Raw genomic sequence first — 19,232 nt, 5'->3', positions numbered from 1 at the left:
GTTAAAGCGCTTGGAAAACCAAATTGGCATTCGTGGCCTGGCGCTCTCTTGGTTTAAATCTTATCTCTCTGAGAGAACGCAGTGTGTCCACTATAATAATGTGACCTCTGAATACCACAAGCTTAACTATGGTGTTCCTCATCTATCCTCTTCTATTATCTATTTACATGCTCCCTTTGGGTGACATTATTCGTAGTTACAACATTAACTTCCATTGTTATGCTGATGATACTGAGATTTTCTTACCTATCCAGCACAATGACCGCTCTGAACTGGCTAACCTTGAGGCATGTCTTTGTGCTATTAAGGGTTGGATGTCTTCAAATTTCCTGATGCTTAACGCAGGCAAGACTGAAATGCTGGTCATTGGTCCCCCTACGCATAAGCATCTTTTTAGTGATCTAACTCTAAATTTTGACAACTGCATCATCTCTCAAAACTCTTCAGCTAAGGGCCTTGGTGTGATTTTTGACTCTAGTCTCTCGCTAGTCACTCATATCAAGACCACAACCAAAACTGCCTTTTATCACCTCCGTAACATTGCTAAAATTAGGCCCTTTCTAAGTATGGCTGATGCAGAAACCATTGTTCACGCATTCGTCACGTCTCGCCTCGATTACTGCAATGTTCTTTACTCTGGCCTGCCTGCCTCTAGTACCAATAGTCTTCAGCTGGTCCAGAATGCTGCTGCTAGAATTCTGACCCGAACGAAGAAGTTTGATCACATTAGCCCTGTCCTGGCTTCCCTTCATTGGCTCCCAATTCATGCAAGGGCAGATTTTAAGGTCCTCTTATTAGCATATAAAATTTTACATGGGCTTGCGCCTTCCTACCTGTCTGGCTTAATTACACCCTATAACCCACCTCGCACCCTGCGCTCTCAAGATTCTGGATTATTAGTTATTCCAAGAGTTAAAAAGAAGTCCGCTGGCAACCAAGCCTTTTCCTACCGCTCTCCCTTCCTTTGGAATGGCTTACCTAAAGAAGTTAGAGAAGCGAACTCTCTCAATACCTTTAAAACAAGACTAAAGACTTATCTATTTTCTCGAATTTATGCATGATATAATTTTGATTTGACTTTGTTATAGACATGTAAAGCCCTTTGAGACTATAAATAGTGATATTGGGCTCTAAATAAATGTTATTATTATTATTATTATTATTATTATTATTATTATTATTATATGGTAATATTCAGCTGAGGGTTTCCTGTAATGGTACAGGATATTCAGCTAGGCCCCACAGATAAGATCATGATCTGAGACAGCTTCAGATTATATGAGAAATAGTGAGTTACACTTTTCTTTACAGAAAATAAGAATGTATTGTATTCCATTAGTTTATAGTAAGGATTAATATGTCACACTTTAAATTGTAAAAGCAATGATTGCGAAAATGATAATAAAAGTACTGTCCTAAGTAAAATGCTTAACTTAAACAGCTGTTTATGATTCCCATTTGATGTACCAGCTTGCATGTTTGAAGTGCATACCAACCAGTCGAACTTCTCCACAAGGACCATACGTTTAAATTCAAAGTGAGACTACAAAAACTTTTCCTGAACTTGACACCATGTGTTTTTTCTACACTGCGATAATGAAAAGTATGTCAAAACCCTCTTTATGCTTGATATGATGGTCTGGAGCTTAAATAAATAAAATAGAATAAAACAGAAATTATATGTTCTTGTTAGGCGCATATTTAGGTGCTGGGCTGAAGCATACTTTAAAAATATTGCCTTGGCAGGCATGAAGTAGCAGTCTTTAAGACACTGAGCAGCATCGAATGTTGCAGCATGGAAATGAAAACAGCAGATGGAGGCAAGAAGCTCAGCTTTTGTCTACCCTAATTGATAGTGATGTTTTGGTGGGGAGAACGATAGGGAAGTGGAAATGATGAAAATTGTGTACAGAGAGGAAAATATATATATAAATGACATATAAATAAACAACAATAAACAACAGAAATGTAAATCAAATCTACATACACAGTGAAATGAAACACAAAGTCATTCCTTGATTGTCCTTAGAATATTTTCTGGTCCCAGCCAAATAAATTGAGAGGGAGCAATGGATTTGTAAAACTACATAAGGACATAAGAGACATGCTCTTACAAAACTATTCTTCTTCTTCTTCTTCTTCTTCTTCTACAACTGCTACTACTACTACTACTACTACTACTACTACTACTACTACTATTAATTAATGTGAGATAGATAGATAGACAGACAGATAGATAGATAGATAGATAGATAGATAGATAGATAGATAGATAGATAGATAGATAGACAGATAGATAGATAGATAGATAGATAGATAGATAGATAGATAGATAGATAGATAGATAGAGTGAGTGAGCAACATACATGGGGGCAGCATCCAAAAAAGAAAAAAACAACTTGAGTGTCTAAAATTCTATGACCTCACTCATCACTTTGAGGTCACTGTACTGTCTAACTCTTTATAAGGCAATAAAGCCATGCATGAACCCATTTAAGAGGAACTTACTAAGGAAATCTGCAATGCCTCTCTTTCTGTGCTTGTTACTTTGTAGCTTTGAAGTGATGGCTGATAAACGCCTTTGTCAAATGATGGGAAGTCCACAGTATCCTCTGCTATCTAAAGATGGAGATGTGTCCATTGGAGGGGCTTTTTCCATTCATAGCAAAATTACACAAGGCAACCTAACATTTTCTGAAAAACCACAACCACCAGCCTGCTTCAGGTTTGTTCGTTTACTTATTCTACATTTACTTTGGCCCTTTCATTCTGAGAGGAGTGAAATGTGAATGAGGAAGAAATGTAGAGCAACAAGTCACTGAAGAGAATGACAACACTTTGCACTTTGTAATTCAGAAAGAACTATTTTGGGAGTCTTACTGGCAATGATAAAATGAAAGTAAAATCTGTATTTACCTCCAATTTAACATGCCATTTAAGAAATATATTAAGCAAAATGTATTTTTTTTCTCTTTCATTATTTTTATAAACTTATTCAATAGCCTGAACCTAAGAGAATTCCGCTTCGCTCAGACTATGATCTTTGCCATCGAGCAGATAAACAAAAAAAATGATTTATTACCAAATATTTCCATTGGATACAAGATATTTGACAGCTGTGGCTCAACATTGACTTCCATGAGGTCAACTATGGCTTTGATAAATGGTCAGGATTTGATGTCTGGACAAATCTGCTCTGGAAAAGCACCAGTAAAAGCCATCATAGGAGAGTCTGAGTCTTCATCTTCTATAGTGCTTGCTAGAACATCTGGCCCCTTCAAGATTCCAGTGGTGAAATATTCTAAATGAAAGTAGTGCTCATTTACAAAAGAGTGAGCTCACTATGCATGGTTTTTATTCTGTGTCTCTCATTCTTAACAGATCAGTCACTTTGCTACCTGTGCTTGCCTGAGCAACAGAAGAGAGTTCCCCTCCTTCTTCAGAACGATACCCAGTGACTATTATCAGAGTAGAGCACTGGTCCAGTTGGTTAGGTACTTTGGCTGGACCTGGGTAGGTGCAGTAAGGAGTGATAATGATTATGGCAACAATGGGATGGCCACGTTTGTGAGTGTAGCAGGTAGAGAGGGAGTGTGTATTGAGTACTCTGAGGCCATCTTAAGGACAAACTCGAGGGAAAAGATTGCCAAGGTAGTAGAAGTGATTAAAAAAGGAACTGCCAGGGTTCTAGTGGCATTCCTGGCACAGAGTGAGATGGAGGTACTATTAGATGAGATCCTTGCCCAAAACGTGTCAGGGCTGCAGTGGGTGGGCAGTGAGTCCTGGATTACTGCAAGGCACTTGGCAACTCAGAGTTCCCTCAGGGTTATAAGTGGTGCCATTGGTTTCACAATCCGTAAGTCTAAAATTCCTGGATTGAAAGACTTCCTTCTCAAGGTACATCCAAGACGTAGCCCCTCAAATGCCCTTCTGAGGGAGTTCTGGGAGACAACGTTTGAGTGTAAGTTTAATCAAAACAGTCAAAATGATAAAGTGAAGCTTTGCACTGGCTTGGAGAGTCTAGCGAATGTAAGCAACACGTTCACTGATGTAATGGAGTTTAGAGTCTCCAACAATGTGTATAAGGCTGTTTATGCGGTGGCACATGCGCTGCATAAGATGTTAACCTGCAGAACTAGCTTTGATCAATTTAGGGATAAGACTTGCTTCGAAAATGACACAGTCGAGCCTGAACAGGTGAGTCACTTAGTTTTATTTTGTCTACCTATCAAATAAAAGGAAAGTTTGTTGCTGTGAACACTATTAACATTTTTTTCAGAGGGAGGACAAACCAAAAAATATTATTTGTAAACAGGTATTACGTCACTTACGTGAAGTGGATTTTACAACACATTCTGGTGAAAGAGTGTATTTCAACTACAATGGAGATCCTGTAGCAAAGTATGAGCTGGTGAACTGGCAGAAGAATGAATCTGGAATAATGTTTGTCACTGTTGGTCACTATGATGCCTCACAATCCAACAAAGAGCAGTTCAACATGAATCCTGTTCCAATTGTTTGGGCTGGTAACACTTATATGGTAGGTATAGAACAGGCAAATCTCCAATTAGAAAGAGCTGAAATCAGCAAATCAATGAATTACAAATCAACTTGTTTATACGTTATTATTTGCATTGATGAATGGATTGTTAAATGGCAGAGGCCCAGGTCTGTCTGCAGTGACAGCTGCCTGCCAGGCTTCAGACGAGCCCCCATCAAAGGTAAACCAGCCTGCTGCTTCGCCTGCATACAATGCCCTGCTGGAGAGATCAGCAATATGACAGGTAGATAAGAATAAAGAGTGGTGATCAATATTACCTCATAACAAGACAAAGAACCTAATAAACTAACTAACTAACTAGCTTACTAACTAACTAAATAAATAAAAGCAAATATTTTAATTATCATTCTTAGTGTGTAGAAACACAAAATACAATTTCAAAACAGAAACACATCCAAATGTATTTTTTTAATATAAATCACAAAGCTCTGCCTATGGTGTCTCATTTTAGACTCTACAGAATGCATCAAATGTCCTTTGGAGTACTGGTCCAGCAAAGACCATAGCCAATGCATCCTGAAAAGGGTTGAATTTCTCTCATTTCATGAAAACATGGGAATTGTCTTGGCAGCATTTTCAGTGATAGGAGCATCTTTGACAATAGCTGTGGCATTAATGCTCTTTCACTTCAGAGAAACACCTCTTGTTAAGGCTATCAACTCAGAGATGAGCTCCCTGCTTCTCTTTTCACTTAGTCTTTGTTTTCTTTGTTCACTTACTTTTATTGGCCAGCCTTCTCTGTGGTCCTGTTGCTTCCGTCACATATCGTTTGGGATTACATTTGCCTTATGTATGTCTTGTGTTCTAGCAAAGACTATAACAGTGGTGATGGCCTTCAGGGCTACAGTGCCTGGGGCAAATATTCCCCAGTGTTCCGTGCCACTGCAAAGAATAAGTGTTTTCAGTTGTACATTATTTCAAGTAATTATATGTGCCTTTTGGGTAGCACTTGCACCTCCAGTTCCACACAGAAATGCTGAACACTCCGCAGATAAAGTAATTCTAGAATGTGATGTGGGTTCAGCAGTAGGTTTCTGGGCTGTGTTGGGTTATATAGGACTCCTGGCTTCCCTGTGTTTTGTGTTGGCTTTTCTGGCCCGCAAGCTGCCTGATAATTTCAATGAAGCCAAATTCATCACATTCAGTATCCTCATATTTTGTGCAGTGTGGATCACCTTTATTCCAGCTTATGTCAGTTCTCCTGGAAAGTTCACTGTGGCTGTGGAGATATTTGCCATTTTAGCTTCCAGCTATGGATTGCTTTTCTGTATCTTTATCCCAAAGTGCTATATAATAATGCTAAAGCCAGAAAAAAATACACGAAAATTTGTCATTGGCAAAGCACATGGAAAATCACAATGAATAATGCTATTAAAATCAATTACTAGTCTGTATATCCATCCTAACACTACAACGTCTTCAAATAAAGGTTTAATTTGAATTCTGATGATTTTGAAAGAATGTTAACCGAAGTATGGGTGTTACAGAACCAAACGGGCTCTTCATCAGACCAAAAACAACAACAACAACAACAAAAACACTTTATTACTGATTAGCATTAAGCATTTTTCCACAACATTCTCTCATTTATTCACATAATTAATTTTTTTTTTTTTACTGTTAAATAGTGTGTTTAATGTAGTAAAGTACATGATCCAAATAAATTGGATATTGTTTAAAAAGGAGAACACACAAGCACCAGTGTATATTCAGCACTGTATTAATAAGTCAAAGCTCCTCAAAATTTCTGTATTTCTCCCAAGTCCTGATTTCCCATAAAATATGTCATTGTATGAGGTGGGGACTTGATACACCTGAGAACAAGGGATTTGACTTTGTTTGAACATGAGCATGCATCTAATTGCTGTATTCTTATGTCAGTCACTGCACATTCTCTCATCATTGGACAAAAACCACCAGCATGCCACAGACCATGCTCTGTCAATACTTGCCTCAGATATATAAAACAGTCTATATCTTTCAGACATTATCACTGGGTCAAGCCACGGAAACACTGAGGGAGAATCATGTTCCTTTCTGTAGATTTGCTGATGTTAATGATCTTTACCACAAAGGCCACACAGCCTCATTGTAGAGCATACGGAAATGATGACCAACTGCATTTTTCTAAGGAAGGTGATATTACTATTGGGGGCATTTTTTCTTTCCACCAAAACCCAGTTGGTGTGAATCCTACACTCCAGGTGAACCCAGGGAATATCAGGTGTGCGGGGTAAGAAAATAGTTCCAAACATGCTGTTTTAATTAAATATCTGCAATGTTAGTGCAATGTAAATTGCATGTCATGTAAATTTGTGGGTGGTTCATAATGACCTGATACCATTTTACGCAAGACCTTTGAGGAATTTGTATTAAATGTTAATAGGGAGCGAAAACCACAGTGATTGCAAATATCTGCAAAAAATCTCAAAAATGGATGATTAAGCATCCATATCCCCTAAGTGCCACATACAGTTGCGCATATTTCTATTTCCTTATTTATTTAACAGCTGTACAAAACTTCAAATTTGTCTGTTTTCAGGCTTGACCCTGGAGAGCTGCAGTATGCCATGACCATGATTTTTGCCATTGAGGAAATTAACAATAGCACAGAAATTCTTCCAGGGTTTTTACTGGGTTACAGGATCTTTGGCTCTTGTCCAAGCATCCCTCTTTCAGTCAAGGCATCTTTGGCTCTGATGAATGGGGAAGTGGAGGAGATCAAAGGCTGTGTGAAACCTCCCTCTGTGCATGCTGTCATAGGAGAGACTACCTCCACAGCCACTATTGGAATTGCAAGGACTATGGGTCCCTTTCATATACCAGTGGTGAGTGAGTGAGAATTAACAAGAGTGAAAGAGCAAATGTCAAATAATTGTCCGGTAAGGATGTAAAAAAGTAGGGTGAGCCTGTGTACATGGTAATTACACAGATTCCCAGATAATTATGCATTTGTGTAAGTGTATGTGTGTGTGTGTGTGTGTGTGTGTGTGTGTGTGTGTGTGTGTGTTTGTGTGTGTGTGTTCAAGCAGGTCATTGCATACAGAGAAAGGTTTCAGACAGAAATCTTTCCCTCACCAGTCAAACATGTTTGTTCCTTTGCAGCTCAGTCATTCAGCCACCTGCGCATGCCTCAGCAATAGGCGAGAATTTCCATCCTTCTTCAGAACTATTCCCAGTGATTACTACCAAAGCAGAGCCCTTGCCAAACTGGTCAAACACTTTGGCTGGACATGGGTGGGTGCCATCAGAAGCAGAAGTGATTATGGCAACAATGGAATGGCCACCTTTCTGGAGGCAGCTGAGAAAGAAGGGATTTGCATTGAGTACTCGGTGGCAATTTATCGAACTGACACAAGGGAGAGGTTTCTAGAAGTGTTGGACATCATAAAAAAATCAACCTCTAAAGTAATTGTTGCTTTTGCTGATGGAAATGACCTGGACATTCTCATCAAAGAGCTGTACAAACAGAACATTACTGGTTTTCAGTGGGTTGGCAGTGAAGGATGGATCACATACAGGTATATCACCACTGACATGAATTATGTGGTGCTAGGTGGGGCAGTTGGTTTCGCTGTGCCTAATGCCCACATCCCTGGACTAAGGGAGTTCATTATGAAGAGCCACCCTTCCACAAAGCCAGGGAACACAGGACTGGTGGAACTATGGGAAAGCCTGTTTAACTGTACATTGATTCCACAGCCAAACAGTTCAAGCACAAAACTCTGCAATGGAGAAGAGTCACTGGAAACTACTGACACACGGTTTATGGATGTCACAGATGCCAGTCTGCTCAACAATGTATACAAAGCTGTGTACGCTGTGGCTCATGCTCTAGACCAGTTGTTAAGCTGTGAAGAGGGGAAGGGACCTTTTGGCAACAAGACATGTGCATACAAAGAAAAAATACACCCATGGCAGGTGAGGAAGATTTTTCTATCCATGACTTCTAAACTCTGTTTAAAATCAAATATTTGGCATTTTACCATCTTCTGGCAGGTGCTGTATTACATGACCAAGGTGAACTTCACAACTAAACATGGAGAAAACGTTCATTTTGATTCTCTGGGTGACCCAGCTGCACGCTATGCTCTGGTGAATTGGCAAATGAATGGCAGTGGAACTATAATCTTTGAGACTATTGGTCTATATGATGCATCTTTGCCTGAAGGGCAACAGTTCAAAATGAAGGAGGATATGAAAGCAGTGTGGGCAGGAAATCTGGATAAGGTAAGCAGTAAGAGCAGAGGTTATCAAACGTTTGGTAAATGTTGATTACAGTGCACACAAAATACAAAAAATACAGATATCAGAGCCAAAACTGAAGTGGTTATGCTTAAACACAGAGGCAACACTTGCAAGAGTAAGAGGGAAAAAGGATAAAAGAGAGATAGAGAGAGACAGAGAGAGAGAGAGAGAGAATCCAGTATTTCAGCTGAACAGGATGTTGTGAGAGTGAAAAGCAGAACATTCAGCACAGAGACTAAAAGTCCGCTGGATATGTGCTTCAGGTACCACGCTCTGTCTGCAGTGAGAGCTGCAAGCCTGGAACCCGCAGGGCATTTGTCAAAGGAACACCTATCTGCTGCTTTGAATGCGTTCCTTGCGCAGATGGAGAGTTCAGTAACACCACAAGTGAGACTGTAGAGCTTATCTCCTTTAGCCTAATGCTTGTAATGCTTTTGTGTCACAGACTGGTGGCTCGTACAGTACCCCAGTATCTTGACATGTTCTCACTGCCCTTGTTCAATGTGTCTGTGCTTGCAGATGCTGTGACATGTGTAACATGCCCTCCAGAGTACAAGTCAAATGTGGACAGAACTTGGTGTAATTTAAAAAAAATTGAATTCCTCTCTTTTAAAGAATTGATGGGTATATTACTAGTAACATTCTCATTGTTGGGAGGATGCCTCACAATAACAATAGGGTTGGTATTTTTCCACCATAGACAGACCCCTATAGTGAAAGCGAACAACTCAGAGCTGAGTTTCCTCCTGCTCTTCTCTCTAACACTGTGTTTTCTTTGTTCACTTACATTCATCGGTCGACCCTCTGAGTGGTCCTGCATGTTACGCCACACAGCTTTTGGCATCACCTTCGTCCTCTGTATCTCCTGTGTTCTGGGGAAAACAATAGTAGTGTTAATGGCCTTCAGGGCTACACTTCCAGGCAGTAATGTCATGAAATGGTTTGGGCCCCCACAGCAGAGACTCAGTGTCCTTGCCTTCACACTCATACAGGTCCTTATTTGTGTGCTTTGGTTAACAATATCACCTCCATTCCCATATAAGAATATGAAGCACTACAAAGAGAAGGTCATTCTAGAATGTGATGTGGGTTCAGCTGTAGGTTTCTGGGCTGTGTTGGGTTATATAGGACTCCTGGCTGTCCTGTGTTTTGTGTTGGCTTTTCTGGCCCGCAAGCTGCCTGATAATTTCAATGAAGCCAAATTCATCACATTCAGCATGCTAATTTTCTGTGCAGTGTGGATCACCTTTATCCCAGCTTATGTCAGCTCTCCTGGAAAGTTCACTGTAGCTGTGGAGATATTTGCTATTTTAGCCTCCAGCTATGGAATGCTGTGCTGTATATTCATCCCCAAATGTTACATTATTTTACTAAAATCTGAAAAAAACACCAAAAAACATTTAATGGGTAAAGTGACCTCTAATTAAGAATGGAGAATGTAAATATTGTTGTCTATCATTAATCTTGTAAAGTATGGTAAATATTGCTTTGTTGATGGTCTATGTTCATGTTCTGTTACCATATTTTAAACTGAAAAAGGAGATTGTAGAGTAAATCCATTTACTTATGCACCACAATGTAATATAATTTGTAAATTAAATGAAAATACATTGAAAATCCTTCAGAGATGATGCATAAAGTATCAATTTTAAGGTCCAGTAATGAGGATTTTTTTATTCTCATCATGTCACTGTGGTCAAATTACCAGACAACTACACTATGAAACATACAGAGGTTAAAGACAGCACAGTTTCTCCACGTCTGAAATGAAAAGAAAAATAATAAATCTCTTAGGGCGGCATGGTGGCGCAGTGGGTGGCACTGTTGCCTCACAGCAAGAAGGTTTTGGGTTCGGTTCCCGGCCGGGTGGCCAGGGTCCTTTCCGTGTGGAGTTTGCATGTTCTCCCCGTGTCTGCGTGTGTTTCCTCCCACAGTCCAAAGACATGCAGGTTAGATGAATTGGAGACACTAAATTGCCCTTAGGTATGAATGTGTGTGTGAGTGTGTTTGTCTGTGTGTCTGCCCTGCGATGGACTGGCGGCCTGTCCAGGGTGTTTCCCCGCCTTTTGCCCTATGAGCGCTGGGATAGGCTCCAGCATCCCCCACGACCCTAATCAGGATAAGCGGCTTAGATAATGAGTGAGTGAGTGAGTGAGTGAGTGAATAAATCTCTTGATGCAATGCAGTCAGCATCTTTATTTTTATTTTGTGAGTGTGACTAGAACTTTTAGGAGTATGGAAATATGAAGAGAGCACTTGCCAAAAACTCATTTAAAGAAAAACCTCTATGTTTTCCCTTATATTCATGGGCCACCTTATCAGAGACACCTATATTATAAGCACAGCTTGTTTGTTCACAGTTGTGGCACATCGGTTGCAATGCACAATTTATGTTAGCCATCCTCTAGCCCTTCATCAGTGGTTGGTTTCGAGTCACTGGATTGCTTTTGGCTGGATATTTTTGGGTGATCGACCTCTCTTAACCTAGCAGTGACAATGATGTGTTTCAACACACAGGCAATGCTGGTGTGCCTGAAACATGCATGCCAGCATGACACCTGTTACCATGTCAATACCATGTTGTTGTCACTGTTATGTTGAAAATAACATCTGTTTGTAATTGCGCATCTATATAATGCACCTACAAGGTAGATACCTCTCATACTTGGCCGGTGTTGGTCCAAGATGTTTCTACTATAGTGGATGGTGAATGTAGCTTTTCACACTATCAAACAATCCATTAAAAGCAAAAGTTTCTGAGGGGAACTTCTGGTGATGCAGACCGAGTAACAAAGTTCGGTGTAAGCTCCCGCATTTTCATTGCCAAATATCCTGACATTCGCATTTGATTCAGCCCAAACTGGTACAAAACATGCTTACAAGTTTATGTGATGGCCTTAGAGCACTGCTGGGGCAAAGCTCTCGTTAAAACTACTACAAAGAAGAACATCATGGCTAGCACTGCTGATAAAGCACAAGATGGCGGTACAGAAACTGAACTAAGCCCAGCATTGACCAAGGCTATGGCCGTAATTACGGTGAATATCTCAGACGTGATAGAAGCCAAGTTTGACTCCTTCTTACAAAAAAATTGGAGATATTTCAAAAGAACTGCAAGACAAAACCAAGTGTGAGGACGAAGCTGAGCAGTGTATTTCAGCTGCGGAGGACACAAGTGTTGAGATGGAAAAGCGTGTTTAATATCTGGAAAAAGCTGTGGCCTCACTGCAGGAGCGTCTTGATGACCAAGAGGACCGTAGCAGGCTGGGAAAGTCAAGCTGGAGAAGGCACACCGAGTGTCAGGTCCAGCAAGGAAAGAATCCCGTTAGCCTTACCCCCGCGTTATGATTGTGAGGTTCCACCACTACAGCAATCGTGCTCGAGTCCTGGAGGCACCCCGACTAGTGAAGAACGTCCATTTTTAGGGTAGCAGGATTTTCTTCTTCCAGGACTTCTCTAATCTGGATACAAGATTATGGCTTAAACTACCCTGAAACTCTGAGGATTACCGCGAACAACATTACCAAGTCTTTTGATAAGCCCGATGAAACGATGATTTTTGTAAAAACTTTGAGAGGAGAGAACAGAGTGTCTGATGAATAAGTGTGAGTAGTCAAGCCAATACTACTTAGCCAAAGGTCTATGATGAACTGAACTGGAAAAAAAAAAAAAAACTGCTATAATGTTAACTAATGTTTAGATAATGTTGAGATATCCAAAGAAATAGCCCAGCATTATTAAGACAGGAGGTACAGACAGGAGGTCTAGAAGATTTGTGGGCTGTTTGAATATTGAACTCGATCTTGCGGACTCAGGAACATCATAGCTGCATCCATAGTAAGGTTAATTAAGAGGCCCTAGTTATAAGGGTTTCTCTTCTGAAGTTGGGGTCTACACCCTTTTCTTTATCTTAAGTTCTACATGTTTACTTGTTCATAGGGGAATATTCTATGTATATAGTTGTTTTAGGGGTTTGGTTCTAAGGGAAAATGAAACAGCACAACATTTTTGGTTACTAGCTATAAGGTTTGGTACATGGAGGAAATTAGGTTATGGATAGTAAAGTGGATACAGATTTAAGACAATGACCTCTCCAAGCTGCATTCGTCGTTACCATCATGACTAATTCTACACTTAAAATATGTACATGGAATATAAGGGGCATACACTAGTGAAAAGGAAAGAACTACTGACATATCTTCAAAAGGAAAAGGTCGAAATAGCACCACTCCAGGAAACATTTAAAAGATACAGAACATGAAAAGCTTATTCAGAATACCCATGCCCCACCAGGTCACCCTCCTGATCTTATAACAAAGGCTTTTTCAGAATTAGCAGTGTTGAACTGTGCTCAGACTTCAGTTGCGTATTAGACCCTCACATAGATAAATTGCCCATCGAACGAAGCAATCCCACCACAGAGGTGCAAACAACAATGTTGTACTCTGCTCTGTCTTGTGATATTGGGAGTATTACAATGCTCCATGCTCCTGTTTACTTAAAATGTTCACATGGGGAGGCCCAACAGTGCTTGAAAAGATGGCACTTTAGTACTCATCTGTTATTTTCAAACAGAGTTTCAACTATTCCACTCTAGTAATAACACACCAGAGACATCCCTTTCCATTTTATGGGAGACTTGTAAGGCATATTCACGTGGCTTAATTATATCTTATGAAGAAAGCACAAAACGGTCAGGAAGTGTCAGGAAGAACAACGGAAACTACAGCTACAGCTATCTGAAAGTGAAAGAGATTATAACCAGAACCCAACTGAGGCTAATCTAAAAGTGACTCTAGCCACAAGAGCAACACTGAACTCATTGCTCACTGAAAAGGCAGAGCAGAACATAAGATTTGCAAAGCAAAAACTATATGAATTTGGTAACAAACCTAGCAAATACTTGGCTAACCTAGTGAAGAGAAGGGCTGATTCTCAGAATATCTCCTCTGTTAAAGGTGCCTCTGGTCAGATTAAAATGGATAGTAATGGCATAAACAAAGTATTTACAGGATTCTATGAAAGGCTGTATGCAAGTGAGCAGTCGGCAGGCCTCAAAGCTAACGGAGACCTCTTTCTCTAATCTAAGTCTCCCCAAGCCTAATGACAAAAAGAAGACAGAATTGAGTGGACCTAAATTTGGTATTCAATAAAGAATTGGATTTAGATCCAGTATGCCTTCTGTTAGGAATGCCACATCAGCAAATCACGGGGACTCAGACAAAAATTGTTGAATGTGTTAACCTATGCTAAACAGAAAAGCATACTGCTAAAATGGATTTCAAATAAGCTGCCAACAGTCTCAGAATGGCATAAAGTAATATTCAACCTTTATCCCATGGAATATCTGACATACTGCTCTAGAGGCAAAACTGGCATATTTTATCATATTTGGACTCCATTCCTGGATTATGTGGGACCTAGAATATCCAGTATAATTTGGAAGGCACTTCCTAAACCAAGGAAGGATGGTTGAATGCAGGACAGGGAGGTTTTGTTGTCTGTAATTCATTTCTTCATTTCTTCCTCTTCTTCTTCTTCTTCCATGCTTGTGAACTAATACTGTGCTGTGCTATGCATACAAGGGGAGTTTTCAGAGGAATTTGGTGTAAAGGTTTCAGGAAAACATTAGACTTGTTCACTCTTCTCTAGAATAATTTGATATTTAAAAAAATCTAAAGAATACTGAATAATATCCCATACTGACAAAAAAACTGAATATAGTGGTTCACTTAAAAAGCTCTGAATAGTCTTATACCAGAACAGCTGATCAATCTGTCAGCTCTGCACATTCTTCCTTGCCTGCTTTGGTCATAAGGCACTGCCAGTGTTTTACTGTAAACCTCAAATTCTGCTGTACAGTACTGTAATAACTAATACAATACTTTAATGTTGAAATAAATTACAGCAGTGACACTGTAAAAACACTGGGCAATCTTGGCAAGCACAGCTGCCAGTACTTCATTGTAATTTTACAGGACAGTTTCTTAGAGTGCAGTGTTTATTGCACTGGACTACTGCTTCCACTGTATGTGATCACTCCACTTTTTTTTGTTGCTATTTTCTTTTTCCTTGCATAGGCCTCATTATTGTTAATGTTTCTTGACAGTCGTATAATGTTTCCCTCCTCATCTTCTGAGTGTGTGTATCTCATACGCTTGAGTATGAATGCCTCGTGTGAGTGTTGCTGTCTTCATCCTAGGTGTGCCTCACTCCCCTCCATCCCTCTTCATCCCTCCCTATCAGCCCTCTTCTCATCGCCACCCCCCTCATCCTGCATTTTGTTGTTGTTATCTTATCTTTTCGCTAGTGTAATTGCCCACTGGGTTGGCACCTATTGCACACCTGACTGGCCAAGAGGGGGTCTCCTCTGTCTCCTCCTGCCCGCCATGAGGATTAAGTCAGGGGGTGCTGTCCTGTTTTGTTTATTGTGGGCATGTAAAGCCCTTTGAGAGTTTAAACAGTGATATGGCGCTCTAAATAAACCTGAAAATAAACTTGAAACAAGTGTGCTGATCTCTAGGTCTGTTAGGAACCCTGCTCCTGACTGTACTTCCATTCCTGGAATAAGCTCCACATGTAACAGACTTGCATAATGTGCCAGCTTGTGAGATGTTTCACTATGTCAATCCTTCAGGGTAACCTAAACCACTATAAAAAGCAGCATCTCCTGTCCTGCCTATGAAGTAACTGCCCAAGTGAGCATGGGCAAGGCAAATAGAGTACTGTTTCTGCTCCTGCTTCTGATTAAAATCTCTCCTAGGCAGTCTACAACAGTATGCAGTCCTCTGGGTCAGCTAGCACTACCATTGCTGTCTACTGATGGAGACTTTAACATTGGAGCAGTTTTCTCTATTCACGCTGCCAAGCAGCTGAGGAGATATTCCTTTACTTCTAGACCACAGCCAGCAACATGCACTAAGTCTGTTAAATTCAAGCAAATCATTTTCTTACCACTTTCTACAAGTTCTGTTTGTAGTTATGCTCTGGAAAGATATACAACATATTAATCTTGCTTTTTTCAGTTTGCATTTGCGGGAATTCCAGTTTGCTCAGACTCTTATCTTTGCCATAGAGGAGATAAACAACAGCACGCTGATTCTCCCAGGTGTCTCTCTGGGTTATAAGATATATGATGCCTGTGGTTCCATAGACCAGGCAATACGTGCAGGCATGGCATTAATGAACGGTCATTCTGAGACTCTCAGTGACACGTCCTGCTCCAGTTCTCCTTTTGTGCAGGCAATTATTGGGGAGTCCAGCTCCTCTCCGACTATTGGCATAGCATCTGTGGTTGGACCTTTCAGCGTACCTTTGGTAATCACAGCATTCATAAACATGATTACTTTTTGAGTTCCATGTGTGTGTTATTCAAGGTGGAAGAATCTTTTCATAAAATAGATCAAATGATTTTAAAAAGCATTGTACTTCTCTGAGCTTTAAGCCGTAAGTACAGTGCACATACCCTGTGTTTCTTTGATTCCTAGGAGATTAAACTAATACACTCTTTTGTCACAGATCAGTCACTTTGCTACATGCTCATGTCTGAGCAACCGAAAGAGATTCCCTACCTTTTTCAGAACAATTCCTAGCGATTACTACCAGAGCAAAGCTCTTGTCCAACTCGTCAAGCACTTTGGCTGGACCTGGGTGGGAACAGTCAGGAGCCGCAATGATTATGGGAACAACGGCATAGCCATCTTTGAAGAGGCAGCACAACATGAAGGCATTTGTATCGAGTACTCAGAAGCCATCTTCAGGACTGATCTAAGAAAGGAGCTACTGAAGACTGTGGAGGTGATGAAGAGGGCCACTGCCAGGGTTGTGGTGGCATTTATGTCTCTCAGTGACCTTAAACCATTGCTGAAAGAGCTGGCCTTGCAGAATGTCACAGATATACAGTGGGTGGGCAGTGAATCCTGGATCACCTCACGAGGCCTTGCTGAGACAGCAGAGTACAGTTTCCTCTTAGGTGCTGTTGGCTTTGCCATAAGAAACGCAAAACTGGAAGGTTTATGGGAGTTCCTGACCAAGGTGCATCTTGATCAGTCACCACAGAATGCCCTTCTGAGAGAGTTCTGGGAGACAGCTTTTCAGTGCACCTTTAATGATAGCCAAAGAGGCAGTGTGCTGTGTACAGGGTTAGAGAGTTTACCTGAACTGAAAAACCAGTACACTGACACATCAGAGTTGCGCATAGCAAACAAAGTGTACACCGGAGTGTATGCTGTTGCACATGCTTTACATCATTTGATGCAGGTCATGAATTCAACAAATAGCAGCCAGTGGAATCAGATCACACCACAAAAGGTAAAACCAACAAAAGGGCGGGCAAAACCGTGACCTGACAACTCACTTACAGTCATTTTCTGTCTCTCTGCTTGGACAGGTTCTGGAGTATATTAGAGAGGTCAACTTCACAGCCAAAACTGGGGAGCAGATCTTCTTTGATGCAAGTGGGGATCCAGCTGCAAGGTATGACCTTGTCAACTGGCAGCGAGCAGAAGATGGAACTCTATGGTTTAAAAAAGTGGGCATTTATGATGGCTCACAGCCTTCAGAAAAGCATTTTATCCTGAGTCAAGGACACATGATATGGGCGGGGGCACAGAATCAGGTATTAGTAAGTAACATTACTTTGAAATGTCATTTTTGGTACACATTCTTAAAAGTGTCATATAGATGTATTGTGATGATCCAGATTTTACAGCATCGCAGTTCAAAGTTGTAATTCTGTTTCTCTAAATTTACACATTAAATCAGTGGTCTCATTTCAAGCTGTGTTCCAATATCTGCTCTAGGTGCCCGTGTCTGTGTGCAGTGAGAGCTGCTCCCCAGGCATGAGGAAAGCTGTACAGAAAGGTAGGCCTGTCTGTTGCTATGACTGCTTGTCCTGCACTAAGGGTGAGATCTCTAATAAGACAGGTAATAATTGCAGAAGCACACTGTATAGAAGTATTTTTTGTTCCTTCATTTTAAGTGGTAATTTGTATTTAAGCACATTATCATTAGAGCTATGATCTCTGAAATTCCTTTACAGATTCTAATGACTGCTTTCCTTGTGATTTGGAATATTGGTCTAATACAAACCAAGACAGATGTGTATTAAAAGAGGTTGAATTCCTCTCATATACAGAAATTATGGGGGGAGTGCTTGCTTTTTTTTCCTTACTTGGAGTATGTATTACAGTACTGGTATCAGTTGTGTTTGTAATATATAAAGACACTCCAGTTGTCAAAGCCAACAACTCAGAGCTGAGTTTCCTCCTGCTCTTCTCTCTAACACTGTGTTTTCTCTGTTCACTTACATTCATTGGTCGGCCCTCTGAGTGGTCCTGCATGTTGCAACACACAGCTTTTGGCATCACCTTCGTCCTCTGTATCTCCTGTGTTCTGGGGAAAACAATAGTAGTGTTAATGGCCTTCAGGGCTACACTTCCAGGCAGTAATGTTATGAAATGGTTTGGGCCCCCACAGCAGAGACTCAGTGTCCTTGCCTTCACACTCATACAGGTCCTTATTTGTGTGCTTTGGTTAACAATATCACCTCCATTCCCATATAAGAATATGAAGCACTACAAAGAGAAGGTCATTCTAGAATGTGATGTGGGTTCAGCTGTAGGTTTCTGGGCTGTGTTGGGTTATATAGGACTCCTGGCTGTCCTGTGTTTTGTGTTGGCTTTTCTGGCCCGCAAGCTGCCTGATAATTTCAGTGAAGCCAAATTCATCACATTCAGCATGCTAATTTTCTGTGCAGTGTGGATCACCTTTATCCCAGCTTATATTAGCTCTCCTGGAAAATTTGCTGTAGCTGTGGAAATATTTGCCACATTAGCTTCCAGCTTTGGTTTAGTTTTGTGTATATTTGCTCCAAAATGTTATATAATTTTATTAAAACCAGAGCATAACACGAAAAAACATATGATGGGTAAGTCATCACTGGCCCATTAACACACTTTTATATTTATGTTTCTGCAAGACATATCCAACAGAACAGGAACAAAAAAAGAAACTGATTTACAAATAACAATAAAGACCATGTGAATTTTCTTCACCCATGTACACTGTGAATGAGAAAGCAGGCTAGTAGTATCAAATTGTGTACATTTCTATTTCATTCTTAATCCTTGACAATCTTTAGAAAGATTTTGGTTTAGTTCAGTTACGCTGTTTTTTCCCCACTCACATGTATTCTTTATGCAAAGCCTGCATCTGATAATGCCTCCTGCATGTTATGGATATACAAACTCCTGGCCATGTGATCCACAGCCTCTACTCTCCACAGGCTGTAGCAGGCAAAGCTGTCCATGCCAGGACAACACCGCTCATTGTGGACATTCAATCATCATCTCTTTGACGTCCATGTTATGGATCTGTTTGGTTTATTATCTCATCAAAAATCACATTGACTTTTTGCATATAG

General features: G+C 40.4%; 3 protein-coding genes across 3 annotated transcripts; all 3 read left to right on the top strand.

Moving 5' to 3' along the window:
- The first annotated feature begins 2,522 nt into the window (after positions 1-2,522).
- Positions 2,523-5,923, top strand: olfch1 (olfactory receptor C family, h1). The gene is made up of 6 exons (XM_030765261.1): positions 2,523-2,725; positions 3,003-3,291; positions 3,382-4,197; positions 4,316-4,540; positions 4,661-4,784; positions 5,013-5,923. The coding sequence occupies exons 1-6, from the start codon at positions 2,523-2,525 to the stop codon at positions 5,921-5,923; spliced, it is 2,568 nt and encodes an 855-aa protein (XP_030621121.1).
- Positions 5,924-6,675: 752 nt separating this feature from the next.
- On the top strand, positions 6,676-10,236 carry olfcj1 (olfactory receptor C family, j1). Its single transcript, XM_030792764.1, has 6 exons — positions 6,676-6,794; positions 7,104-7,389; positions 7,667-8,482; positions 8,561-8,791; positions 9,073-9,196; positions 9,329-10,236. The coding sequence occupies exons 2-6, from the start codon at positions 7,132-7,134 to the stop codon at positions 10,234-10,236; spliced, it is 2,337 nt and encodes a 778-aa protein (XP_030648624.1). The 5' UTR covers positions 6,676-6,794; positions 7,104-7,131.
- A 5,277-nt stretch (positions 10,237-15,513) lies between these two features.
- LOC115804763 (extracellular calcium-sensing receptor-like) lies at positions 15,514-18,760 on the top strand. The gene is made up of 6 exons (XM_030765260.1): positions 15,514-15,731; positions 15,835-16,126; positions 16,328-17,119; positions 17,199-17,426; positions 17,611-17,734; positions 17,850-18,760. The coding sequence occupies exons 1-6, from the start codon at positions 15,514-15,516 to the stop codon at positions 18,758-18,760; spliced, it is 2,565 nt and encodes an 854-aa protein (XP_030621120.1).
- Positions 18,761-19,232: the final 472 nt, after the last annotated feature.

This window comes from Chanos chanos, chromosome 2, assembly GCF_902362185.1.
Source record: "Chanos chanos chromosome 2, fChaCha1.1, whole genome shotgun sequence".
Taxonomy (NCBI): domain Eukaryota; kingdom Metazoa; phylum Chordata; class Actinopteri; order Gonorynchiformes; family Chanidae; genus Chanos; species Chanos chanos.
Note: the sequence above shows the minus strand (reverse complement) of the source record. Positions and strands in the feature narration are given on the sequence as shown.

Excerpts from the sequence above, each read along its gene's own strand:
- olfch1 (XM_030765261.1), top strand. The coding sequence starts at position 2,523 with ATGCCTCTCTTTCTGTGCTTGTTACTTTGTAGCTTTGAAGTGATGGCT. Across the intron at positions 4,198-4,315 it reads ACACAGTCGAGCCTGAACAG|GTATTACGTCACTTACGTGA; the intron begins GTGAGTCACTTA and ends ATTTGTAAACAG. Across the intron at positions 4,785-5,012 it reads AGAGATCAGCAATATGACAG|ACTCTACAGAATGCATCAAA; the intron begins GTAGATAAGAAT and ends GTCTCATTTTAG.
- olfcj1 (XM_030792764.1), top strand. The coding sequence starts at position 7,132 with ATGACCATGATTTTTGCCATTGAGGAAATTAACAATAGCACAGAAATT. Across the intron at positions 7,390-7,666 it reads GTCCCTTTCATATACCAGTG|CTCAGTCATTCAGCCACCTG; the intron begins GTGAGTGAGTGA and ends GTTCCTTTGCAG. Across the intron at positions 8,483-8,560 it reads AAAAAATACACCCATGGCAG|GTGCTGTATTACATGACCAA; the intron begins GTGAGGAAGATT and ends ATCTTCTGGCAG.
- LOC115804763 (XM_030765260.1), top strand. The coding sequence starts at position 15,514 with ATGGGCAAGGCAAATAGAGTACTGTTTCTGCTCCTGCTTCTGATTAAA. Across the intron at positions 17,120-17,198 it reads ATCAGATCACACCACAAAAG|GTTCTGGAGTATATTAGAGA; the intron begins GTAAAACCAACA and ends CTGCTTGGACAG. Across the intron at positions 17,427-17,610 it reads GGGCGGGGGCACAGAATCAG|GTGCCCGTGTCTGTGTGCAG; the intron begins GTATTAGTAAGT and ends TATCTGCTCTAG.